We start from the raw sequence: 27,850 nt of genomic DNA on the forward strand, positions 1-27,850 counted from the left end.
GCCAGCTGTGAGACCTTTCAACTCTTTGACATCCTAAAGCCTCAATCATAAAGTACATACGGGTGTGGGCCGTTAATTTAGCTATGTCCACACCCAAATTCTGTTTCTAAGGTAAAGTAGGTGGGAACTGAGCCCACCTGACGGGCGCCGCTGAAAAAAAATTCAATACTGGCACCAAAAGAGTTAAACCATAAACATTCACTTTTTCTTTTTATTAAGAAAGCATGCACAAAAATAAACTCGTGAGACCACGCCCCTCTCTCCCTGACCACAGACACAAAGCACAGGGTGGGCACACCACGCCGGAGGGCCCGAGTCCCTCTCTGGGACAGGCGGCATCCCTCCCGCCCTGGCCCTGCAGGCCGGTACCCGCGCACCCGGCAGAGCTCCACGCCGCCCACCCGGTGCCTTCCCATACACTAACAACGCACATTGATTTCAGGGGCAGAGGAACGAGGCTAATTTGCACACTGACCGGCATGTATTTACATATGCAAATGAGGCACAACTTAATATGCGAATGAGGCAATTATGCAAATTAGGAGCACTTGGATACGCAGAAGGAGCCATCTCTGTTTGTTTTTCTTCTGGTGGTGTGTTCAGACTTCCACAGGGCCGGCTCTCAGTAACATCCTCTGCAAAGCACTAGCTGGCACCTACCAGAGGTCACCTCTCGTGGTTGTCTCCAGTGCTGCTTTCCACAGAAACCCATCACACATGCTTCCAAGCTGTATCATTCCCATCCTGAGGCAGCAGAGATAACAGCTGACTCCGTGTTGAAGTTGTCTGGGATTCCTCATTTCTCTTGGAAACACTCAACGACGAACTCCCCCCCCAAAACGCACACTTAAAAAAGAAAAAAAAAAAAAAAACCCCAAACAAAAATGTCCCGTCGTTCCCCCCTCCCCCGCAATACAATGAGACTCTGTCCACTTTCCTGACAAAGATCCAATTGGTTTATCCCTACAGCAAACTGAAAAAGCAATGCTGGTTCCCCACCTTCCTGCAGTCAGAGCAGAGGCCGTTACTCCCCTGCCCCAGGTCTGTCAAGCAGCCATGATGCTTTATTCCTGTCTTGGTTCCCTTCACCGGTAAACAGGGAATAAGGGCTGGGGGGAGGCTTTACAAAATATTAAGAAGACACAAGAGGTTTGACAGAACAGAGCCATACCAGAAAAAAAGGGGAACGCAGGACACAGCTCTGGGGAGGAGGCGTCTCAACACTCACTCCTGCTCCTGCACCTTTTCCACCTTCCTGATTTGCAAGTGCTGACAAAACTCATCGTTCAGGATTTACGCTAGATTCCGTTATCTCCCCAGCTGAACTGCAAAGGGTCTGACCCACCCTCCTCCCTTTTACACTACACTCTTTTGCTGTTCGGTTTAAAAATCTGCCCCTCTCCATCCTCTCTTATAATGCACCTCTTACAAAAACCACTTGTGAGGGCCTCCCAGTTACTTGACCGGAAGGTCCAGCCCCTTGCCCAGAAGTCCTCCAATGCACCTCCGCTCTGAGCAGCGGCTTCCTCTTCCCACCATTAGCCCATTCACAAAGTGGGAACCACTGCCTGAGAATTTGCACCTATGCAACAAGACTCCTGTCGCTGGCACTCTCAAACCACAGACAAGGACAATCTCCAAAGAAATATGAGGGGCAGAGGCCCAAATAACAACAGAACAAATACTGATAGGAGAAAACTTCCAAATTTGCATATGCAAGTAAGAGCCTCACTACATATTTTGAAGGGCTTGAAGGGGTGGGGGGTGAAATTAAAAGCTCTGGGGAATAGAATTTGCTGAATCACATGTGACACCCCTGACTGCTTATTTTACCTGATGGGTATGTAGGCTTCACCTGGAGACTGCAAAAGGCAGTGTAAAAATAGGCCAGGATTCCCTCAAAAACCTCTCTCAGTCCTCACCGATGGCACTGCCTTCTGAAACCGAACTTCTCTGCTGAAATACCACCTCTGCTACATTCTCCTTTCCCAAACTCGGGTCTACCCTCCCAGCTCAGCTCAGCTCTCCCTACCTCAGGGATTACGCTCTCGTACTTGGGAACTCTTACTTCTTTTCTTGCTTTTCCTGCCGGTGCGAGAAAGTTCACAGAGCTAAGATCACCCCTCCAGTGTCCCTTTAGCCCCCTGACCTTTACAACATTAACAAAGCGACATAACTACAGGCTCCCAGGGTCCACTAGGCTCTCTCACTCCAGTAGCCAATACGACAGATTCACCGGCCACCTTGAAGGGAAAGAGGGATTGTTAAACGCAAAATGATGGAGGCAGAGAAAGATGCACTCGAGGATTCAGCCTTCCGAGGTCTTTTCATGGCACCAAGGACCCATCTTTCCGCCCTCTACAGGGCACCACACAATACGAAAGAGCCGATCTGATGCGTCCGAGGCCACCAGAGGAGGGGGAGGGCTGTGCTCAATTATTGGTAATAATAATAATAATAACAATAATAATAATAAACAAAAGAAGAAAAAGAAGATAAAACAGGACGCAAGGAAGGATTATCTTCGGCAGCATCTTGCGGTGGCTTCTCTGGCGGAGATAGAGAATATATATCTATATACAGGCAAGGCAGGGAGGCTGGGGAGGGTGGTGCTGGCACCATTGACCCCATGTCCCCCTCCCCTCCCGCGTCCTTCACAAAGGACGGGCTATCAAGTCTGTAACTCGCTAGGTGATCAAGTCCCAGTCGAAATCATCGGGGATTTCCTCATTGGCGCCTGGAGGAGGCCCTGGAGGCCGAGGGACCAGATGGTGAGCTGAGCCAAAAACAAGAAAAAAAGAAGAGAAAGGAAAGAGAACAGTTAGAATAAAATAAAGTCACACTTTTTCACAGCAGGCCCTTGAGCAAAAGAAAGCATAAAATATTAGGGCCTTCTCCCTTCCAACGGTCTAAGCAAGAACACTACTGGCATGCGCTTCTCCGTCAGACAGCACCTACCAATGTCTGCAGGTGTCTGCTGTGAAATTCCCCACAGCAGCTTCTGCAGAGGTTAAGTTTCAGCCTCCTTAACTTCCCTTACAGCTGACTGCTGACAGAGCACAAAGGACTTCACCAACAGAAGCTTCTCACACAAAGTTGCCTTCAAGCAACTGAGGTTGAGGCTGAGCTAGACCATTTATGTGAAGTGAAAGAAATCAGGCCACTGAAATCCTAAACCTTGCCAGAGCTATGGCGGAGCCCTACACGGAGTGTCCCTTGCGGTCCAGGCTCCCTCTCTACCCTCAGTGCTCCATTTGATTAGTAAGTGCTTTGGGAGAACTGCACAAAGGGCTTGGGAACTGGTTCTTTAATGTTCATGGTATAATATGCCTTAACGTCACCCCTTACCTGGGCGATTATATCCTGGAGAGTCCTGGGTGGAAATCTGGTACATAGGAGATGGCCCGGAGAAGAGATGGGGTGGCTGGGGCTGACCATAGGAGTTCACTATGAAAGGAAAGGAATAAAAAACAAAAAAACCCACCCTGTTAATGTTCTGGTCAGCTGTCTTGGCCCTGACTGGGTGGCAGCTCAGCCACAGAGCAACTCACTCAGACCCACGGGATACTGAGGAGATGTTCAGCTGTTGGGTCCTAACTGCAAGCTATAGCTTGGTCAGGGATCTTGTTCTTGGAACCAGCAGCAGTTTCTCTACTATTGTAAAAGAAGAAAATTTTCATCCAGAAACGCCACAAGCTGGCTCAATATCATCCATTTAGTTCAGTACTAGATGACACACACCATTACAGTTCTACCAAGACTATGACATCCTGTCTCTCAAAAGTGCATCCTCCTACTCCCTGTCCAGTCAGTATTTCTCCAACATGGGTGCAAGAGCTTTCTTCTTTACAGCGCCTGCCATCTGGAACAGCAATCTCTCTACCTTGCCATTCCTTTCTGTTGGTCACCTACCAAAAACACACACACACACACACCCTTCTCCTTTTATGGGTTTACCTTTTAAATGTATTTCTGCCTGGAGAAGTTGCCTGTCAGTGGTATGCGTCCCATAACAATGGTCTGTCTAGGCCATGGACATAGGACATCCTAATTCTTTCAAGCCAGAGGAAGCTGAGCTGCTACAGACAGCTCTGACTAACAACTCAGCCCAGCCCTGAGTTGCTCAGTGTTACATTGCCTGGCAAGGCTGCAAGTAGTTTAGGATATTCACAGAACTGGACCTTCATTTACACGTCATTTTAGTCTCCCTCCTAATTACCTTGGTTCATGGATTGCTCCTGTTTGCCACTGTTCAGGGCACAAGAATCAGAGATTCGGGGGGGCTGCTGTGGGCCAACCAGGTGAGGGAGCTGACCCGTCTGGGTAAGGAAGTGATTAAGGGAGTCACAGAGGTTGGCAATATGGTGTTGATCCAGCGTCCAGTTCTTCCGCTCAGCCTGACGCAGACTCTCCATTAGCTCTGCAGGGGACGAAGAACAATGTCAAAGACAGCACTCACGCTGTGGTCCTCCCTGCAAAGAGCTTCTGTCTTCTACCCCTATATCCTACCTTCTCCCCACAAACCCAACTTCACTGCTTCGTATCTGTCACCAAACTCCTGAAGAGTTCCATACCTAGGATACTGTCTCACTGACTCAGGTAGGGGAGGGAAGAGTAGGAGGGAAAAAACCTCAGTTACCTTTCTGACATACTTTTATGAATTAATTCCCCCTGCTCAACATTCCTGCAGTGTTTAAGTGCTTCAAGGTCTTTAACAGAACCCATGAAGTAAGACACCGCATTTTACAAAGAGAAGGGTTGAATCATAGAACCATAGAATGGTTTGAGTTGGAAGGGGCCTTAATGATCATCTAGTTCCAACCCCTCTGCCATGGTTACACTGAAAAAAAACCCAAACCTGGGCACAGCACCCACATATTCTAGACTACAGCCCCATCACTGAGTCACTAGGCCAACACTGACCTGAGAATTGGGAGTGCTCAATGCTAGACCAGTTCAGCCGGTTTACCATCTTGAAGCTTTCCTTCAGGGAATCAATGTTGGAGCACCAGTCAGGGGGAAATGCTGGAATGAAATGGGGACAAGATTATTCCAATACAGACTGCCCTTTCCCTCCACTCTTTCACATAAAATGATTGGCCCCTCTTCACCAAAGAGCCTGATGCTACACTGGAAATCCTTTCTCCTTTGGAAGACCAGGGATGGTGCCTCCTCTTTCATTTAGCCCCTGACTTTATCCTGCATCCCTAAACAGAATCCCAGACTCAGCGTGGATGTATCCTCCTTTCCTTCAGTGAGGACACAATTTCGCTCTCAGATTTCAATCATAACTGGCTTTCACCCTTTTTCCACACACCATGCAGACACTACTTAGGGAAAGCCCACTTGCACAATTTCTGTCTGGAGGATCCTCACTGCTCCCTTTTCCCCAGCTGTTCTTTCCACCGCCCCTGACTCACCAAAGCCAGCATTGTTGATTGAAGCCTGTGACTGCTGCTGCTGCTGGTGCTGATGTGGCTGCTGCTGTGGGTGGGAGTGTGGGTGATGTTGATGCTGGTGGTAGCCTCCATGCTGCATAGGGGGTGGATGCATGGACATCACTGGTGGAGGGCCATAACCTTCACCACCCTGCTGCTTTCCCCCTTGGGATGGGCAGCCCTCTGGGGTTGGAGTGTGGAGTGGGGGAGCAGCACCCACTGATGAGGGGCCTTGCTGCTGCTGCTGCTGGTACATGTAGTAGTTGTGGTTGGAGGGCTGCATGTCACCAAGGAGAGAAGAGAAACCTGCCGAGAAAAAAAAGGAGGGAGCTTTAAGACCTGCCTGGATCAGACCTCTGCTTAAATCATCCATCTCTAATTTCACACGGCTCACCCTGCTATTTACGAAGCTTTTGGAGCGCCCTCTACAGGCTGCCAACAACTCTCACTGCGCAGTTACGCCCTTTGCTGTGCTCCAGATTCTGTTCCAAACAAAAGGCTCTACAAGAAAGCTCCGGTAGGATTTAAACTTCCAGTACCGAGCTGGGCACTGAAATCCCTCCCTGGATTTTTCCTGTATTTACCAAAGTAACCCATGCTCTCCTGAAATGCCACGCACATGTTGGTTTCCTAGAAATAACCATTAAGCAAACTTAAACAACAAAACATTTAGAAAACAGGTAACTTGATAAATCTGATTCGCTGTTTCCGAAAGCTCCCTTCAGTTCCTGTCTTACCAGCAGCTTGGCTGGGAACCTTCACAGTTTTTCTCACACAGATCATGACAAGTCACACATTCCACTGCTTTTGTACACAGAGCACACTGCACGCATCAGGGCTCCTTTATTACTCTCATTCCTCCCGACTCACTGGCTGCGTCATGTCTAGCCTCTTGTATTTCAGGCACCCCCTGCATTCAAGAGCATCAGGTGCTCTCCATTATTCCCCACATCAGGAGCTCAGCATCTCTCTTACGTCTGCTTCCCTGGTTCATTCTCCCCTTATGTTGTGGAACCTCCAGAAAAAAAAATCACAGTGAAGGATGCTACATGCTACTACCCTGAACTACTCATCTCTTACTTTGAGTGCCCTTACCTGACCACCCACTGGATCCAAAATCAACCCTTAGAGCATCCTACTACTGCAATGGGGCAAAAGGATGAACACTGCCACCCTGACTCAAAATTTTCCCACAAAATTTTGTCCAAAACTGTGGGTTTTCCTAGACTACCTTACAGCTGAGGACTTGGGGGAAAAAAACCCAGACTGCTGCTAAGCTTTTACAGAGGCACACACTGAGTCAAGGTTGTTCTCTGTTTTTCTGTAGCTTGCTCATGCTACAACACCTCACACAACAGGCTCCTACAAGGCATCTCAAGTGCCAGCATGACGAAAGCAGTAAAAGTAATAAATTTTTATTGAAGCTACAAGTTCAGGAGGCTCCTCCTAGAGTAGCAAAGTTGGCCTGCACTGTATGATGGCTGACAGCACAGGTGAGAAGCCCATCTAATAATATATTCCTTTTTACACCAGACTACTATTTAGAAGGGTGTTTAAAGGCAGGGACAACCGTATAGATTTTTCTGAAGTGGTTTTGGTGGCCAGCTCAGCTCAGCTCATCCCTACGGCGATTCTGCCCTCTGGTGGCTTCTTCCTCAATCCCAAAAACACAAGCTATGAATGGAGTCCTAGGCTTTTTCTTCCTCATTCTCAACCCACAAAGCTCAATTCTCCAAGGCCTTCTACAATCCTACTTTTAACAGATCTGAGCAATGAGGACTTTCCACTCTCCTTTTGGAGAAACTCCACATGCAACAATCCCCTCTCTCATGGTTTCTAGCCTGACAGATTATGAATATTTCTCCGACATGCTTTTCTTCAGGACTTCGTTTCTCTAAGCTTCTGCCATTTTAGTATCTGCGTTTGTATCAACACAAGGTATTTTTAAATCATTATTCTCTTTATTCTGAGACAACTAGGGGGAGCAATAGATAAAGGACATGCAGATTTCGTATCTGCTCCTGACAGAACTAATTACAGCGTGCCAAAGAAGGAAAGTCTGTTTGCACAGCCTCCTAAATGAGGAAAGATCCGAGAGATACCAAGGATAGATCAGTGGACAAGACTGTGTGGGCAGATACCTGCCCACCCCACGACGCATATAGTTACTCACCGTGCTGAGAGGAAGATGATTTCTCCAGCATGGATTTGTAGAGGTTTCGGAAGGACCAGCTAAGATCCTGGAAGTTGATCTCAGAGTAGGAGAACTTGAAGTCATGGTTGGCACTGTACAGTGGGGGTGGCACATCGGCCCCTTCACGGCCCTGCCCCCCTGCTACAGTAGAGGCAACATCCACAGGCCCTGCACTCTGCTAAGGAAGGCAGAAGTAGGGGCTTTAGCTGGTACGTGTTTTGTAACTCGAGACAGGGATCCAGAGACTAGATGCACTGACATCCCATATCACTTAGCTCATTCCCAACAAATCTTCCCAAACTTTGCTTGAGGAAAATCAACCACTTCCCCTCTGCAGCACACTGGCTCCAGCCTTGCCTTCAGCTATCTAATACCAATATGCCTTTATTCTGGTCCCCATCCAACCCTTTGTTAAAATTCACTTCCTCCTTATTTTCTGTCCCTGCAATTTCAGCTTCTTCTCTTCTTTTTATTTTTGCCTTTATGTCACGATTTTCATGATTACCTCTCCTCCCCACTTCGCTTTTCCATTCATGCACTCCTCCCCCTCTCCTTTTCCCCCACCATAAGGCTTCTATCCTTTTCCCTGCTGCTCACCTGACTGTAGTTGGCAATGGGGGTGGTGCTCTGGAGTGACAGCTGAGGGGTGGCCTCAGGTGGCAAAGAGGCTTCTGTGCTGACTGGAACAGCCCCTCGGGGGCTTTTACTTGCCTCTTGCTCTGGGGAGTCTTGTGGTATCTGTGGATAGGGAAGAAAGAGAAAAGGAAAGGAGCAGAAATTAAAAACAGATGGAGAAGTGAAACTGCAGATGGGAAGCCAGCTCCCCTGCTGTAAAAGTTCATGGCTTAGAAAAGAGGAGGACTGGGCTTTAGTCACTGAGCAGTCCGGATAAAAGGACTTTAAACAAGATTAACTTTGCTACTGAACAGCAGCAACCACAGCCAATCAGCAGGACACACGCTAGTTCATTCAGTCCTAGCCTTTGTCTCCCCATGTGTACACCCTACCCCCAAAATGATACCATGGTCTGGTGCTGGAAGGACTCCTTGGAACAAGAAGGGAATTCCCCCTCCTGCTTCCACACTGTCTGGAAAGAACAACACTCACATCATCATCTGGAGGATGCCGCCTCTTGCGAGATATATCTGGACACGTGTCTATTGTCCAATAAGAGCCCTGAAAAGAAGACCCATTGGTGAGTGCATGATTAAATCAGGGAGCTTCCTGAAGCTGAGGGTTATTGACTCAAAGAATGAAGCACCAATTAAACACAGAACCACAAGCACCACCATCCAGAACATCAGACAACCAAGACTTGGGTGTTGGAAAGAGATTCCCCTCTTGCATTGGATTCATTGAACAATGAGGTACGATGCTACTGGTGGAAGGCAAAATGCTTTATATTTCCGTCACTCTGAGACAGGAACCAAGAAGACCAAAGGATGCTCTCATCCAAGCTAGGCCAACTCTTCTGGGCCTGCACACCCCCTTCAGTATCTTGCTCACAACATAAATTTATTATTGACTGATGGGAACCAACTCAATATTCAGGTTGGGCAGAGACAGCTAGAAGGATCGCTCTTTTTTCATGCTTATGAAAATGCACTTTGAGTACTGTGTCCATCTGGGGGGTTCCCAGTTCAAGACAGACACTGATGTGCTAGAATGGATCCAAAGGGGGGCCACCATGATGGTTAAAACCTAAAACTCACCATGTACAAGCAGTTTACACAGAGAGATCTGTCCGGCTTGGACAAGAGAAGGCTAAGGGGATCTAACCACTATCTTCAACCGTGTACGGAGATTATAAAGGAGACAGAATCAAACTCACTCGCACAGCACAAGAGTAAGATCCAACAAACACAAGTTACAGGAAGGAAAATTACAATCAGATACAAAGAAAAATCTCTTTACAGTGATGGTGGTGCAGCAGTGGAACAAGTGTCCAGTTGCGATATCTCCATCCCTGGAGGTATTTAAAACTCAATGAAGACCTCAACAACCCAATTTAATTGTCCCTGTCTGGTAGGGGGTGGGGGTGCATGTTGACTTCCAGAGGTCCCTTTCAACATAAAATAGTCTATAATTATGTCCGTTGTTTTCTGAAGTGTAAAAAGAACTCTAGAGTGTGATTTAGGTCATTTTAACCTTCAGTTGAAATCTGATTCATCAATGACAAGCACAGGATGGCTTTTCATTATAAACCCAGCCCAGCACGCCAATGAACACCTGAAAACATATATACTGAAGTCAATTACAATTTCCTGGAATAAGCCATATAATCAATGGTATTTTTGAGCAGTGATCTTCAAAGATATACTACTTCTGTTTATAGATGCCAGCTGAGCGCCGTTTAGTCATTTAAATATAACCCGAAATAAAAGACCTGAGCAAGTAGCCTTTTCCAGTAACTTTAGGATGGGGGAGCGGAGACAATCTTTCTGTCTAAATACATAGCTGCTTGTCCCCACCATTTCCTTCTGCTTGTTTAGTTGGTTGTTTTTTTAACAGTAATAATATCTGCATGCCAAGATGCCAAGTCTAGATATTCCCGTTTACAATCTATATATACTAATAGAGTTTTGTTGGCCCTTACTTAGCCAACGAATTCTTAGATTCTTGAGTTTTACTGGTAAATGACTTCTGTAGATTTAAACTATCTGATGGTGACAGTTTTCCCCAACACCAAATGCTTTGCAGTCTAAATAGATTCTGCTCTCACTTCCATGGATCTTGCCTCCATGAAGCTCATGATGTCACATCATAGTCCTGCCACTCACCAGCAGCCACTACAGTCTTTCATAATAGAACAGGTTGGACTAGACCCACGTTATACACATAAAGATCAAGAAGAAAAAGAAACAAAACTAATAAAGTACATTCAACGCTACTTTTTCCTTCTTCTACTACCTTTAAAGTCAACCGAAGATCACAGATAAGAAAAATAATTGCTAAAAACATTAAGGCCCCTTTACAGGTTCCCTTTAAGCAAATGCTTCTGTAGCCAAAGCACTGCAGTAAATCTTACTACTGCTTCCATTTTTGCCTACACTTTAGGTTTCAAATTCCAACCATGAGTTAGAAAGGGCAACCCCGGCTTATTCCCTGCAGTTTTAAATTGCTTGCCCAGGAGCATGCAGATTTCTTACCTTCCCAGGATCATCTCTCGGTCGAGGCACCTTCCGAAAACATTTATTCAGAGAGAGGTTATGACGAATAGAGTTCTGATGAGAGAGTAAGAGATACAGGTAAGTGCCAGAACAAAAACATACAGCCTTCTGAGTATGTCTGGGAGTGGGGAAAGAAAATAGAAGGATGGTGCATACTCAAAAGCTAAAGCTCACTACACAGACCCGGAACAGAGCACAACAGAAGCTGTGGAAAGGGAAGGGATGGGTTAGGATAAATAATACAGGGTTGAACCACCTATACATCTACAGAAGGTGCAATGAAGATTGTATCAGTGTGATGCAGAGGTTGGTAGTGATGCAGGTTTTGGGGCGGGGGGATGTTTTGTTTTTCTTGGTTGTTGGTAGTAGGTTTTTTGCACACTCCTTAAGGGGCCACCACATACATACAACAAAATTCTCAGAGAAAATGGGACTTTTGACTCTGTATTTTTCTCCAGTTGGTCAACTTAGTTTCACATCTGTCTTTTTATTTTGCTCAGTGAGGGTATTTTGCACAGAATTAAGAAAATAAGTCTTGTAATTAGACCAAAAGCGTACTTTAGCAATGCAAGTCCTCACCTTCCAACCAATACCAGCATTTTTGTAGTAGGGAAAGTTGTCACAGATCCAACGGTAGATCTCACTAAGTGTCATCTTCTTGGCAGGTGATGAGTTGATGGCATATGTGATCAAAGTGGCATAGCTGTAACGTGGCTTCCCATCTTGGTGCACTGCAGCCTCATCCTTACTCAGGGTGGCATTGGGATCTGTTGGTGAGCCCGGGGGACACTTTCGGGCAGCCCCTGGAGGTCCTGCTTGTGAAGAACCCCCTAATTTTTCAATAGTAGCCCTTAAAGTAAGCTGTGGGAGCCAGTCTATGGAAGTAAGGCTGCTTTCCAGGTCAGAGGCCATGATGCTGGGAAGCAAGAGTATCTGTGAGAAGAAAGAAGCAGAAAGGGAACTCCTGAGTTATAAACAAGGTGAACCCTAAGAACAGAAACATCCATTTGAATTCCTCCTCTGCTTCTCCCCCTATCACAAATACCTGTGTGAAGATCATCCCACTTCATATACCTTATTCACAGCCAGAAAGAAGAATCCAAAAAGGCATATGACTGTGTCTCTGGGAGGACCACCCTTGCTGATTGTAGCTGGGACAGTGCTGATGATAACTGCTAGGACAGTCTTACCCAGAGCATCCCAACTGTTCCCAGGTAAAGCACCAAGATCTATTCAAAGGAATTGGTGCTTTTTCAGCAGCTGTATCGCATTCACTCCTTTACCACATAAGCAATATAGCTTTGGAACCTTTCACCAAGATTACCTGTAATCCAGTAGGTTTACCGTGTCAAGCAAGAGGAAAATCATAGCTAAAAGGGAACACTCCTTCATGCCATACACAAACCACAATTTAATTAGATCAACTGGAAAAGTCAAGACTCTGACTATCTTAATTTGGGGGGAAATTAATTTCTCTCTAAGGCCTAGCCTCTCTTTTTGCATCAGGTGACATTATAATGAATCCTATTCCTTAGAGCTAGGATTACATATCTCATTTTAAAACACCAAGATCATGCATAATACTATATATAGATAATTACATCTACCATGTCGAGGTGGAACAGACTATATTAAGCTCATTATAGTTAAAGCTTTGCCTACCATAACCCATTTTTCCTAAATATACATATCATTTTATTGAATTGAATCCTGCTTAATTCACAGTATAACAGGCAATTATTTTCTCCAAATCTGAGACACAAGAAGAACTTACTTGTCCCAAATCACACAACAAGTTTGCCACAGGGTGGAAACAGGCTCATGATCTTTCCTCTCATGAACATTATGTATTTCCCCTCATAAAAATAAAATACACTTGTCTAACATGGCTAGCACTTGTATCCAGGGTTTTCTACTTAATTGTTTTATATGAAGAAAACATTTAGCAGCATGGACTTGCATGAACTTGTACACTTAGCACACAAACTTTTATGCTGTCTCTTGTCGTAATCAAGGCAGCAAAAAGATCACCATTCTTTTTTATCATTGGCTGCATCACTATACTAGCAGGAATCCCTTGAAGTCTGGACTGAGGTAGCTAAGTTTCCATGGTCACAACCTGCACTGCTCTGCACTTATTCTTTGCATAAAGAGAAAAATCATGTCTTGAAGGGCTGCAAGCTCTGCACCTTTCATTTTTTAAATTAATCTTTTTAGAGAATTAGATAATATTATCTTTGAGCATGCTAGTGGATACAAAAGGTAAATGCACAAACACACATGCACATACTTATTGACACACTCATGTAACAAATTAAACACATGCACACATCTAAGAGAGAACAGACTCTCTTAGGAAAGATTCATCAGCAGACACCTCCCACCAAGTGCATCACTCAGAGTGGATCAGATGAGACAGGGAGACACCCATCTGCATGAATACCAATTAGACACTTGTTCTAAAAATAGGTATTTGACAATAACACAGTGTGGATGCACAGATCCAGAGACAGATGCACCCAGCATTTTGATACAGAAGCTGACTGTTCTTCCCCTACAACCATATGCATTATACCTTGCACTTCTGCACTGAAGTGCTCTCACAGCACAAAAGCACTTCAGAGTCTACATTTCAACATATTTGTATGCACTAAACCTTTCATTTTCATGCATGTGCTCATCACACTTCTTAGGGTTCAAACACCTACACAATACCCCAAGAAAATCCACCCTTCAACCACCACAAGCAGTGGCTCCAAAGCCCTGGGCTCAGAAAACACCTCCTAATTGCTCAGCTAACATTATCACTCTCACTCATATGAATGCACAGACTGAAAAGTAAAATTGCAGCACTACAGTATCTGTAGTGAGTGAAAACATTTTTCTGTCTGTGGAGGAAAGGAAAAGCCCAACTGCTAGTAACTTATCTGTCTTCTCATCTGCCGCACTATCACATATGATAGCAATGACTGCTTGCTACACAGCTAACTAGGCAATCCGAGCTGCAAAAAGCTTTCCATTATCCACCCTCCTCAAGTTGTTGTTTATTGAATATAGCTCTTTTTGTCTAAATTGATCTAACCTCAAACATTTTAATTTTTTTTAAAAAAGCAGCACTATTCCTTCCTGAATCATACAAGGGACAAGCAACAATGTATTTTTATCCAGTGTGGCTGGACAAACCGCTGAGGTATCCATGTCACTGAAACACAGATACAATCTCATGGTAACTTTACAGGTACAGCCCTCACCAAAAGTAGTATTCAACTTGGGAGAAAACATGAACTAAGTATCAGTTGAATGCTTAATTTTGTAAGTGTACCTCATATAAATTTCAATTTCCACAGTGCAATTAAAGAACAAATTATTGCTGTTCATCATATGCATATTAAGACATTAAGAAATATCAGTTAAGCTAACAATACAAATCCAATAAATATAAATTTCCAGGTGCCCACCTCCCCTTTCTTTAAGACAAGCACAGAAATCAAGAAAATCAGGTTATAAAAGCCTATGTCAGAGTAAGATACCAATCTGAAACACCAGAAATTCAAGAAGCAGAAGAAAACACTGCAGTTTTCACAGAGCTTCAGTACGCCCAGGTTATGTCAGCTGAGCATTTGGCATGATTGGCTATGCAGTAAAATGTAAGGTTGATATGCAGCACGCCCATTGCCAAATATACAAGCTTTTGTGTATTTGTGTAAAATACACTTGACAGGAAGACATGCAAGGTTAGAATTGGGTCACCTTACACCCATGCTAAGATTGTGAATATTTTCATTCCCTGGTTTATAAAAATCTTTGGCAAGAAAACAAAATCCCAAAATCTTAAATAAAAAAAATTCTGTGTATACATACACACTAATCACCCAGTACTGAAACAACTACTTTTCAGTAAACTACAGCAGCTCTTTAAGAACATAAATGCTAGATAGTAATTTAGGACAGAAAGTGAAGACTCAGACCCAACAGATACCACATGGGAAGTTTCAAAGCAATGTAATAAAATTTTTTTTCCAAGTTTGAACTTGATCATGTTACTTAATTTAAAAGTCTGTATCCTGGCAATATGGGATCTGTAATAATCAGGCACAGTCAAACCACAGGTAAGGTGGCAATTCCAGAACACTGTCAGTGCAAAAATCATCTGGTGTAATTGCTACTAAACTATTTGAAAGAATACTCAATATAACAGTAATACTTGCTATAATTTGTACTGCATATCTCATTCACCTGATCCAAGCAGTACACCAGCTTGACACTACTTGATGGTATGATAAAACAAGACTGCAGCCAAACCAGAGCAGCTGATGATTCTTCCAACTTTCCCTTCTCAGTTTATTGCCTGGCAATTCTTTCAAACTCTTCTCTTACGATCCCACTCAAACAAAGAAAAAAAAAAACCCCTAATGACTAACAAACACATTGAACTTAAATCAAGGGCGTTTAAAAAAATCCTACCACATTAGCAAGCCAGAATTACCTTCAAGCAAGTAAAAAGAAAGTCAAAGACCAGAATTCATGGTCTCACATTTTACATGGTAAATGGTATCTGTTTACATATTTGGCCAACTTTAAAAACCAGTTAGCCAAGTCATAACCACCATCAACAGCTGGAAATTGACTGCAGAGTCTTCATTTCTCAAGCACTTACTAGTTCCAGTACAACCCCAAATCAGGACTGGTCAGAGAGATGCAAAAATGGCAGCCAAGCACTGATCCAAAACTACAACTAAACAGAGAAGAATCTGTCTGATTCATAAGAAAAATGTATCAATCATTAACAAAAATCCTAGCATTGAATACCTTTTAATAACCACTAATTCACCTGGGACTAGTAATACCTCACTATAGCTTTCCAGGAAAGCTACTGCCTTACTTTGAATATTTGCAACTAGCAAATTGAACCTCAGGTTGAAAACACAAGCCAGCCTTCTGTCTATCAGACAGTACTATCCCTGCCGCTGGGCTGAAGAAATCTGTACTTTGCCTGCCCTGTTTTGCAAGTGCTTGCTCCAAGCCAGTCAGATCTCATCCAAGATCACTGCTACCTATATATCAGGACTGAAAAATGCGTGAAATGTGGGGAACAGCACTCTGAGGGTCATATTGAATGCAGTTAATAAACATTTATAGCCTGAAACATTCTCTAAGGCTGAACCCAAAGGCTGGCCAGTGACAATCAGTTACAACTGAAGCAGAGTCACATAATGAATGAAGCTACGCTGTGCACAGTCTACAGAAGATGCATATTCTAGAATAAATCTCTACATTTACTCTTCTATATTTACTTTCACTGTTGCTTTATTTGCTGCCATTCCAATTCAATGAAACAGTGCTGGCAAAACATTCAAAGGAGATTCAAGTTAAGTTTCTCGACATAAATGTTGAGAAGGAAGAAAGGTACAACAGACTACCAAGACACTGCTGTAGAACACCTATAAAAAACAAGGCCACTTCTATTAGGTGCCTGAAACACAGATCCGGTGATCTAACAAATAACATCAAATTTACTCAGAGATACACCTAACTTCTAAGGTATTTAACAAACAAAAAACTTCAAACCCAAGCTGGCAAAAAGGAATGATTTGACTGCAACCTTTCTGCAACAGGTGAGTGCAATGTCAGTTAGAGGAAGCTGCCTCAAAAAGTAAGGAAGTAACACATCAAGAATATCCCATGCATGGAGAAACTGACAGCTTCTACTCTGATGGAAAAAGGCAATTTTGACATACTTGTGTAAATTACACATACAAGAAACCTGTACTCTTATACCAATACAGAAAGGGGAAAATAATCAGTTTTGCTAACTCTGGCAGAAATTTGCCATGCTAAGACATGTGCTTTGCCTCAAAAATAAGAAGGTATGAACTAAGAGGGCAGGAACAAAACACTTAAGAATCTATATTCTCTAAGCAAACAGTCTCACTGAGAGATACTTTTTTCATGTAAGAAATCAGAAAAAAATAATATTGATTACCTGCATAGTCTGAAATTGTTATCCATCATTTTGGTAACTACTTGTGAGAGCCTCCAGGAAGTATTTATGTTTCTGGAATCAAATCCAGAAGAAAGAGAGAGGCTGCTGGGTATTGTTCATAAACTGAAACTTAATCTGGAAGGAGTGGCAGGTGTCATGCTAGTATATCAGCAAACCAAAAGAAGAACACTGCAGTTTGAAAGTACACTTCTCTCTGGAGTGCCGTATGAAAGGAGAAAAACCAGTCCCTGGGGTGAAGAGAAATCATCATACCCCAGAACCATGTTTCTCTTCTTTGGGAGCTGTAGAACATGCCAAAAAACATTTTTCCAATAAACTATAAGCTTGCACATGTGGTAACAAGGGGCACACAGCTCTCCCTAGTCAAGAACCAGAAAGGCAAAGGGAATTCAGCCAAAGGAAGTTACTGTCACCTAAGAGCACACAGCACAGTTTCACCTACACAAATAGGAACTGTCACAGTCTGTGTCTGTCCCCGTCACAGTGGTCTGACTCTACACCCCTACTCAAAACTACCTGGTGTGCAAGACCGAATGGCTTGGAATGTTCAATGCTGTTTTGGGTAAAAGAACACGGGTGGCATCCTGAACTGGAAATCTGCTAAAAAAGTTACAACACTAAGATGGTATTGAAAAAAATCAGTCTGAGGAAGATGAAAACTTCCTGATCATGTATAGCTTAATATGTATCACTGGACTAACTGTTTTATTTTAACTGAGTTGTCATACAGATAAGGTTTTCCTTCAACAAACAGAAATCTCAGTAACATAAGGTTTGTATCGAGGAAGAGTCATTTGTTTTCATTATAGTTACTAATTACATAAATATCATAATAGCACATTTTAACATAGGACCTTTCGATTCCCTCCATTTTGTGAAAGGTGCATGAGCAGAGTATAATTTTGTAATTTGAATTTAGTGAATGAATGGCACTGACTGCGCCTGCATTCTTGGTACTAATGAAGCGAGAAGTCTTGCGGGGACTATAAAGTCACCAAAACCCCCATGCTGGAAGTGCATCACGATCCAATTCCAAGGCAATTATGCACTCGTTTTGTAGGAAACTGACAAAATGGTATAGCTTACAAAACCTGACCTGCTTATTTAAACTTATCAACAGATGGCATTACAGCCAAAATCTAAAATATGCTCATGTCAAGGGAGACAGTATCTTTACAGGCATAAAAGGCTAGGATGAAGCATAGCTAGTGCCTTGCCAGATTTTAATAAGACCAACTAATCAAATATTTTTGTTGTCTGCTACATAAACATGCAGCAAAAATGTACTGAGAAATACAACACAAACATTGCAGAGACCCCTCAGATAGTCTGAAAATACGTGTTCAAAGTTAAGATTAGTTTGCTTATTTATGGTGCTGCGTAAGTGAAAGTGGGGAATATGTAACACCTGTCAAAAGAAACAGCAAACGATATTGAAAATACTGGTATGCCTAAAATACTTTTGAGCCAAAAATTATTTTCTTTGTAATAAGACTAATATAAAAGATTTATTATAATAATAAGCCAAATGTCCCATGACAACCCTCCCAGTAACAGATTTGAAGTAAAAAGTAAACCAAGCACTTTGAAGAAGCACAATGAAAATACATCATCGCAGCAGAAATGTCTCTACAGCATCCCTCCACCCTCAGTACCACTATGCAGTATTTTACCGCTGGAAGTAGGAGCTGTAATTCTAAACATATGCCAAGGCAGGCAAGAGAAATCTTTGGCATTTGCTTTAAGAATATTAACAGAACAATTACTCTTACACTGAGAAAGGTATCGGGTATTGTTTTTGGAATAATTCAGATTTATGAGCACATATCTGGAATGAAATTTTCCCTTGGAAACCAGGAAGTCTGTGGTAGTGAAACCGTATCTAGGAGAAGGTATTTCCCCCAGCCTTGTCGGAGCACCCAGGTTGAAGAGAAGGATTTCAATTTTAGCTGCCTATCAGAATCACATCCAGTAGCAAACCTTCAGTACAGGATATGCAAACACTGATATGATTCTCAGATTGTCTCTGAAATCAGAAGTAGATCAGCATGCAGAGTATCTGGCTCAGAAAATCTTCTCATGGTTGCAAAGATAGGTACAGAAACCCAGGTTAAAAGAATGCAACATGCACTTATAAATGCAAACTGTATTCTTATTCCCATTACAAAATGGGTCTATCCGTGAAAAATTACTGTTAACCTTGCAGTTTAATAATACTACAAAGCTTCTGTGTAAGAGAGCTCCTAGGGCTAAATAGTGAAAACGAAAATCTGACTGCAAGTGGTGAGAACCTGTCTACCAAAGCCTGAACCACTGAAAACAGATTAGTCAATATGAACTCAGCAATAGTTGCTGAAACAAGCCACAACCCATTCCATCCCACTTGTGGAAATGGGTATCAAGCACTAGCAAGAACTATGTACTGAATTCATAGAAAATAAGGAAATTGGTATCAAGTGCAGATTAGTCGTATACCACGGGGCCAAAAATGTACACACAGCAGATGCTCCCAGAGTTAAGATTACCAAAGCACTGCACAAAAACTGTTCAAAAGGAGTTTGGAAACAAAGTGCAGATGAAATTGAAGTTGGAGAATGATCAGAAGAATCAAGTAATACTGTGTGAAGCTCATAAATTAGGTCTCAACCACTGTTTTAACATAATTCCTTTTCACTATTCTGTCAGTTGTTACTGTGTACTAAACTGACTGAACCGTCTTCCAGGAGACAAAACACCTGACAATCCCTAGCCAGGCTCACAACTTGTGAAGATTGGTACCAAGCTTGAAGGTCAAGAGGATTCAGAACCACACTAGCAAGGAACACACACACATTAACAGTTTCTTCTGGCTTAAAATGCTAGTATTGCTACGTGGCTTTCTACATCCTACTCATAAAATGCTTCATTTTGTCTATCATCCTCAAACTGAATCTCCTGTTATTCCTTACAGACATCGAAAGGAGCCCCCTTCTTCCACACACATACTTGCCACAGTTGCCACCTTACAACTGTTAAGTATTATTCTGATTCTGCTCCAACCCTGATGTTCCTAGTCTTTGAGATGTTGTGTCTTTGCTTATAATGATCTTTATTTACTTTTGTAGTTATTATTTTTTACAAAAGAAGCTAGGGAGAGGAAGGTACATGTAATAAGACAACTATCTCTGGGTATCAGACCTTTTGAATAATTTTTAAATATGCAAATAAGTACTTTCCAGTACATCTGGCCTCTATTGGCTGGCAATTCTCCTAAATGTATCAAGGTATGAGTCAGCTGAGGAAGAATGTGAAGAGATGCTCATGCAAGAAATTGGAAAAGCACAATGTCATGCTTGTGTTGCTGGCAGAGCAAAGGACAATACAATAAGAGACAGTGACAGGGGAGAATGTGAAGGCCCCTTAGAGTGAAGCTGGAACCTTCTGTGGTGGATGACAGCCAAAGAACAGGCTTGTCAAGGTAGAGACGGCAGCATGTTGAGAAAACATGCCAGGAGGATAGCTTCAGTAATCGTGGTTTTAACAAGACAAGCAGTTGTCAGAGGCCAGCAAGAACAGCTAGCAGTAACTGAGATGGTAAATGAGGGAGAAAGCATAAGGGTTATCCAAAGAGACCAAGAAAAAACAAGCAGGAGATTCAGGCCATGAAACTAGATGAGTCACTATCCTGTACATGCAGAGCAAGAAGAGTGCAAGAAAACCCATGTTATAGGCCTAACTGAAGGCTCACAACTGAGGAAAGCAGGAAACAAAGAGAAATCTCAAAGGAGCTTTCTAGAGTTCCATCTTGGCCTCAGCAGTCTTAAAATTACAGCAAATCATTCAAAAGAGATGTTAAGGTAGTATGCCAAGTTGCGTAATTTAGTATCACCGGCATGAAGGAGGCAGAGAAAACCAAAGAGAGGGTATCAGAGGTGGGTCTTTGTGTCTAATTTACGAAAAAAATAAATGGAAGCTGGTAAATAGCTTACTGCAGAAGCTACTGAATGAATGACTAGAACAGTAGGAGGGAAACCAGGAAAATACTGACACAAAAGTCAAGGGAGGACAAGATTTCAAGACTGGGCATGATCAAGTGTCAAAAACAGCAGGGAAGCCAAGAAGGATGAAGATGGAACAGAGACCCTGAGACCTGGCCAAGAAAAGGTCATTAGAGATCTTAGGAGAAGCTTCAAGGGAGTCAGAATATCTATACTTAAGTTAACTTAAAAACCAGTTCTAGGCTGCAGACATGGTACAGGATCTTTCTGTTTCGGAGTCACAGGTCCTTCCATGAAGAAAAAATTCACCAGTGCATCATGCTTTCACTGTTTCTGAATCCCACAAAAAGCAGCATGTAGAGGGTTTGAGTTGAATATCGTATTGCAATTAAGGTAATCAACAGCAAGAACAACCAGCCTTTATGAAGTGTTTTTCATCCTTATACTTTGGAACCCTTATAAAAGATCAATAACCTATTCCCGGATAAATGGGAAGCCATGCATGGAGAAGCGTGCAGCCTAAGGTCAGCCAGCAAAGAAGTAGCAGAACCATACAGAGAACACAAGTCTCCAAAATCCCAGACCAGTTCTCTACATTCAAAGCTTGTCTGCTTTGTCCAGGTAGAGGTAAAGGGAATTTCAGAGTTAACTATTTTAGCAGCTTGTTTATTTTTCTCTGCAAGTTCCTAATGGGGTGGGAGAATTGTTTTTGTTTTACTTAACAATAGGTTTTTTGGGGAAACTGAGAATTCAGAAACTTTGCTCCTTTAATTTGTGACCACAAAGAGTTCAGATTCTTTCCCAATTATTCAGATTTGAACTTTTAACAGTAATTACATATTACTGCTATAATCAGCCACAGTCTTTATACAGCAGAGAGCATAAACAAAATTTGAATTGCTAATTGTAAAAACCAAAAAAGCAAGTATTTTTTTCCTCGAGGTATAAAAGCTCTCACTCGTCATCTCCCTCATTAATCAGTCTCTCTTATACATAAAGAAAGGGGGAAAAAAACCCCAAACACGTTTCCTTATTTCTTGACTTCACACCAAATAAACTGACCAGCTTAGAAAGATGAGGAACAAGGTACCAGGCCTCGCACAAACTGTTCACCCCAGTTCTAAAAACCAAGATCCTGAAGTGCTGGAAGGAACCAGAGAGTGTAATACAAGGGGGATTTTCACTCTAACCAACTAAAATCTGGCTATTCCTGAGGAAGGGAAGGAGACAGGGGAAAAGGGAAGGTGGGAGAACGAAAGAGTTGGATTAGGGAGACAAAGCACCATTCCCCAGCCTAGCAGAACTGCGTATTTTCAGAGGAACAAAATTCCATTTATTATAGTGGTAAAAAAGAACAGGTTTCTTGACATAACCTCAGACAAAAAATGTGCTATGTGTCCACAAGCACATAATCTAATGAAAGCCAAACCAAGAACAGGTCAAAACGCAGGTGTGCAAGTAAGAGCGGGGCCTGTGAGATGTAGTAAGAAAGGATTCCTGCCAATGAAGAGTCCTGGAAAGGAGGTGAGGGATGCTGGCTTGAAGAAGAGAAGCAGCATTTTAGGCTTATAGGACCACAAGACAGAATGCTGAAGGGACAGCATGGAAAATGAGATGCACAGTGCAGCACAGAGAGAACTGGGAGGAGGAGTGGGGTGTAGGAGGAAATGAGCATAAAGAAGTAGGAGGGGTGGAAACATGCTGGGCCTTAAAGGTGCAGGAGAAGAACCTGAAAAGATGCTAGGAAGTCAGTATGGGACTCAAGAAAGGGTTCACAAAGGTCAGGAACTAGGAAAATCTGTGCCATCTACCTTTAAGACACCAACTCCAAGATTCATAACAGGATGGGGTAGAGGATGAGGCAGGTCAAGGAGAGAAGAATAAAACAGCAGTCTAGTCCAAGTCTGGGCAAAGCACCACAGGACACAGCATTAAATGGGTCCTAAACTCTGTTGTGAGGTCTCCAAATTCTGAAACATTCCCAGTGTTTTGCATTTTCATTTCAAACTTCAAATGAAAATTTGCAATTAATTAATTGTGAAAACATACTGAGAGAAAACAAGCATGCCACAGTAATACACATACGCAGGCTGCCTTTTAAAGTGAAAACATGAGTACAAGGCAGAAATATGTTATAGATTTTTAAGTTCATCATATGCCCCTTAGAAGGAAGAAGAAAACAAAACCAGCAGAATAAATACTGACTCCAACCAAAATGATAAGCATTTGGGGGATGAGCACATCAGCTGGATATTCTTGCTAAAGTAACATGATGTGCAACAGCCAGCAATACAGAGATTTACATGCTTTTTCTTAGGCTTCAGAGTTAACACAACTGGAGAGTTCATACATTTTGGAGATACTATTTTAGGCTGCTCATTAATCTAGGCACTACTTATCTTTCCAAAGTTATCTTCCAATTTGAAAATGCTAGTATTTTTTCAAGTTTCAATTCTGAAGCATCACTCAGCAACAGATTCTGCAAATGAAGTACTAAAAACCTCAGAGGGTTCTGTGTGAAAGTCCACCCAGTGCTGGAAGAAGCAAATGGAAGAATGAGTCCAAAAGCATTTTACCTTTATAGTTTCTAATGACCTAGGTGTAATTCCTGTCTGACAGTTGTGTAAAATTAATCAGCTCAGTTGCCTGCTCTTGAGGGGCAGCTGTCCATATCACAGTTGCCATCGACCATACTTCATTTCTGGCACTTGAAGTAAAGGTCCAAAGATCCAAACTGGGATGCAGACTGAATCACCCACTACACGAAGGTCAGCTGAAGTTTAGAGGAGGAGGTAATAAGCAAAGATACCTGTACCTCTGCGGTAAGAAAAAACTTCTCCAGAGACACAAGCATTCAGTTGTATTTTTGTAAAGGGGTAAAAAAAAAAAGGGGGGCGAAAAAAGAAGTACTACAGTAGTCACAACCCTATCTCAGATGGGGACATGGGACTAATATCCAAACTCCTCAAACTGTTTACTGTATTCCATTCCAACTTTTCTGACTCCTTATTCTATCCTAGAAATTTGCCTACAGAACCAGATTTCAAGATAAAACCCAAGAACTTACAGAACATGTACTTAAACATTAATATAACCTCATGATCTTTCAGTAATGTAATCTTTTTCCCACAACTCTCTAGACCTCCTCATTCCATTTTACTTAAGGGCTTGACCTGAGAAACGCCACACAGTCAGCTCTCAAATGGGAGCCGAGTGCCCATAGGACAGGATCAGAGTGCTTCAACTTAAAAAGTCAACTTTCAGAAGCACAAATGTCCAATTGCAAATTTACAAACCCATACACAAAACTAGGTGTCTTTTTACTCAAATATTGGACTTCATTGCTTCTGTTGAAGTCAACTCTACGTGCCTGGGCATTTACAAGAATTATGATATTTATTTAGGTATCTAAATGTGGGTTTTAAAGTCTAATTTTAGGTGTTCGGGTTTAACATTCTTAATGTAAACTCTTAAAGACATAGCACTTTCATTTAAATGTGTATATAAAGTACCTTGCACTTTTATGAAGACAAATAACACTCTCCCTTTTTCTTTTATGGATACTTTTGTATAAAATAAATGGTGCAGAACAGTTGCAGTATTCCACCTCAGAGGAAGCTGCATTTTTGCCTGTGATAAACATTTGATCTAAATGCCATGATCACACTGAAAAGCTGTGCTCCTTAAAAATTATTCCCTTCCTTAAATTCATCAGTATGTCCTATCTTTTGTAGAACTGTGGTTTAAGCTACAAGATCTTCAGAGCAAAGACTGTCTTAATTTTGTGTGTCCAAGCCAGCACTGTCAGCAATTAACAAATAAATAACAATTACTCTACAGCACACAACTTTCAGCCTTGTATGTCTGTCATGAATATTTAAAGTTCACGCAGCAAATACAAAATTTTAATCTTTATCATTAATAATAATTTAAAAAAATCATATACAGAAAGATAATTGTTGTGGGAGAGCAGAATTTTGTAAGGCTGGCATATATATTCTGTAAAGTGCCCTGGCATCCATCAGAGCCAAAAGCACTTGAAAAATGTCAAGTCATTACTGTGAGGAAGGGGGCAGCGTGAGGTAAATTAACCTCAAGAGCATGAAAAGTCAGTTACCCCCTTGAATGTACAAAGGCCAAAATGCCTCAGTTATCTCTTCCCTTGTGCTAGATAACACAGCACTGCTCAAAACAGGCTGATTGCATAACTATAGGGCAACAGGTAGGAGGGCATCTAACAGTACCCCCAGAACATATGTATACTTCATGGTTTAGCCTTCCCTTAGAAAGAGGCACCTTCTGAAGCTATGGATAACTGTCAAAATTCCCTGCCAAAATGGGGAATCACTTTGGCATCTTTTGTCTGATCTTGCTAGCAAATTACACCAAGGAGTTCCTTCTTCAGGGACTCCCTGTTAACCATTGTGCTCCCAAATGGATTCCAGAAGGGTTCCTGTCCTGGCCAAGGACCATTTGATCTTGGATTTCCTCACGATTATCTCACTGGAGAACAAAACCAGGAATCTCTCAGGTGAGATACCCTTGGGCATGATTCCTCTGCTAAGGAAATCTGCTTTGGCTTCATCCAAGATGAAGACTCCCTCGCACTGGATTTCTCAGGAAATCACTACGCTAGTGTTAGAATACTCATTTGTGACTGGAAATTAAGTGCCTCATTTACAAAAAGCAGCCAGCTTGGCTCACCACAGCACTGGCATTAGGATTCACATTCCTAGCCCCTGAACACAGCAGTATAAAACACAGATGAAGGTGGCAATGGAATGGCTTCTTTCGGCTTTTGGAGCAGGTTCCACCAGCACTGTCACGATTTTCATTCCCAGGCCCCTGAGCACCACAGAACCCACTCTCAAGGGCACCATTTCCAGAATTCATCTCACAGCACCTAGGTACATTTTAGGACACAGATCTCAGAGTACTAGCACTGGGATCTGTACATTCGGCTCCCAAGCACAGCAAGGTCTGCATTTGCACAATGATTTTATTCCCCCAGTTACGAGCATAGTAGGACCCACATGGAGAACAACTGACACTCCAACCCCACGGGTGAATCCTTGAACATTAGCACTACGAATCACTGCTCCTGTCCCCTCAGAGCCTTTTTGGCCAGTATCATTCTTCTCAATGACCCCTAAATGACATAAATTAATTTCACACCGTTGATGATAAAAACTGAGCCTAGGATGAATACACCAGTGAAAGAAAGTAGAAGGGAAAGGGCAGAGAGGTTTCTTACAATTAAACAGGGCTAAGGTCTCCAATGAGCTAAAAAGTAAGGGAAAGAATCAGGTCATTTCCATATAGCATATAAAGAAGCTCAATGAGAGAGACGGAGAAAGACATGCAGAAAACGAAGCCTGGGGAGAGGTTCAGAAACAGAGAAAAGATGAAAAGGGAAGCAGATACAGCAAGAAACATGGAAAACAAGGACAGAAGGCAAAAGAGAAGGGCAGCTAGGAATAGAGAGGTGATATAATGTGGTCACTCACTCTGTCTGGAAGATTTTCTGGAGGGAGGTGGATTATCTTCAGTGCTGGTTTCTGGGGTGCTGCCCTTCACACTCCTTCTCTGAGACCCATCCTCAGAGCGTTGCTGTCAGCTATTCCAAGAGCTTCTTCAAGAAATATTTTGAGCACGAAGCGATTGTGGATGAAATCTGGATCTTGAGTATTAAAACAATCTGCCCGGGACTGACAGTCCCCTAAAACTGCTGGTTTTACCCCAGGATGGAGATCCTCTCTCCCTTTTGGCAGCTAACTACTAAAGGAGTGTTCCCCTGGGAGACAGCCTTTTCACTGATTGTCAGATTATTTCAGAGATCAATTTTCCCAATCTCCCTACCTGTAAATCTATCCTCTCTTTCCTCTAGGTGCACCTTTTCCTAATGGGTGGGCAAATCTCTTTTTCTGAAAAAAATCTTGCTATCTTTGTGGATATTACCAGCAAAACCTGCCTTTTCCTTTCCCTGTAACTGGGAGGTGTGTCTTCTCTCCTTGCACAGGATATCTGAAGAAAACCCTCTTGGGATCAGGGGATGAGGGATCTTCTTTGGGATGAAGGAGGATGAGGTCAGTATCGGAAATTACCTTTATCTCCAGTGGTTAACAGCAACTGGAAAAGGGAAGAATAAATCTGCCCCTGCTTTCTCTCTCTCGTTTTGCTTTCTCTGCTGCCTGCTGAGCAGATGTAAATAATTAAAATTACTAGGTAAGCACCGGGAGCTCCTGCTTATTTCTGTCTTTGGGACTGCCTCTCTTGGGCATATGGGGTTTCTTCTGCGAAGACTCCCCCTGTTCCTATCTGCTCTGGGGAAGGGCTGTCTCCTCTGCTTGGGAATTTCCTCGGCAGCGGCGGGGAGTAGGTAGCAAGAGTATTCTCACAGCCCTCCGATACTGGGGTCTGAGGACGCCTCCCCCCTAGCCAGGTCCTGCGGGAGCTCCAGGAGGCTCTATCCCACAGCGGGGAAGAGCAGACCTGCTTCTAGCTGCCAGGGCTCGGTGCCGGGGCCCTCTCTGCCCACCCTCGGCTCCTTAGTGGGGAAGGGGGCAGGTGTTAAGCTCCCGCACCAGCTGCGGGGAAGGGGGGTGGCAGGCGGCTGCGCCCCGGCCTGCCGGCGAGGCGGGGGCAGCGAGAGGCCGCCGGGGTGTCACCCCCGCCGGGAGCGGGGCTGCCTAACGGGGTGTCCCCTCACGGCCGCGGATGGGGCGGGGGGGCGGCGGGCTGAGTCTCTTCCCCCACCCCGGCAGGCTACGGGGGTGTCCCCCCACCCCGGCTGCCCGGAGGCTGTCCCTGGCTTCCCCCCAGGCCCCAGCTCCTCTTGCCCGGGCCCGGCTACCACGGGAGGCCGCGGCGGCTCACGGGCCTGCGCGGGGCTGAGCGGGCGCCTCCGCCGCCTTCCGCCGGGCCTCGGCTTCGTCCCGAGGGGGCTCCCCAGGCTCCGGTGCGGGGGGCCCCGGCCGGGCGGCGCTGAGTCTCTCCAGGCCCCGCCGCTCCCGCGGCTGCTGCTCCGGCTGCTCCGGGCTGCGGCTCCACTGCAGGCCCCGGCTCCT

General features: G+C 43.5%; 1 protein-coding gene across 2 annotated transcripts; it reads right to left on the bottom strand.

The window, feature by feature from the left end:
* Positions 1-183: 183 nt before the first annotated feature.
* On the bottom strand, positions 184-27,850 carry FOXJ2 (forkhead box J2). Of its 2 annotated transcripts, none has more exons than XM_040595432.1 (11): positions 26,291-27,850; positions 11,382-11,735; positions 10,782-10,856; positions 8,740-8,808; positions 8,230-8,370; positions 7,612-7,807; positions 5,421-5,744; positions 4,924-5,025; positions 4,220-4,420; positions 3,349-3,447; positions 184-2,776 (listed from the first exon to the last, which is right to left on the bottom strand). In XM_040595432.1, exons 2-11 carry the CDS (start codon positions 11,712-11,714, stop codon positions 2,688-2,690), a joined length of 1,629 nt encoding a protein of 542 aa, XP_040451366.1. In that variant the 5' UTR covers positions 11,715-11,735; positions 26,291-27,850; the 3' UTR covers positions 184-2,687. The 2 variants fall into 2 exon arrangements, with proteins under 2 accessions (XP_040451366.1, XP_040451365.1); XM_040595431.1 differs by having other exon boundaries at positions 7,612-7,810.

The sequence above is a fragment of the Falco naumanni genome, chromosome 5 (assembly GCF_017639655.2).
Source record: "Falco naumanni isolate bFalNau1 chromosome 5, bFalNau1.pat, whole genome shotgun sequence".
Taxonomy (NCBI): domain Eukaryota; kingdom Metazoa; phylum Chordata; class Aves; order Falconiformes; family Falconidae; genus Falco; species Falco naumanni.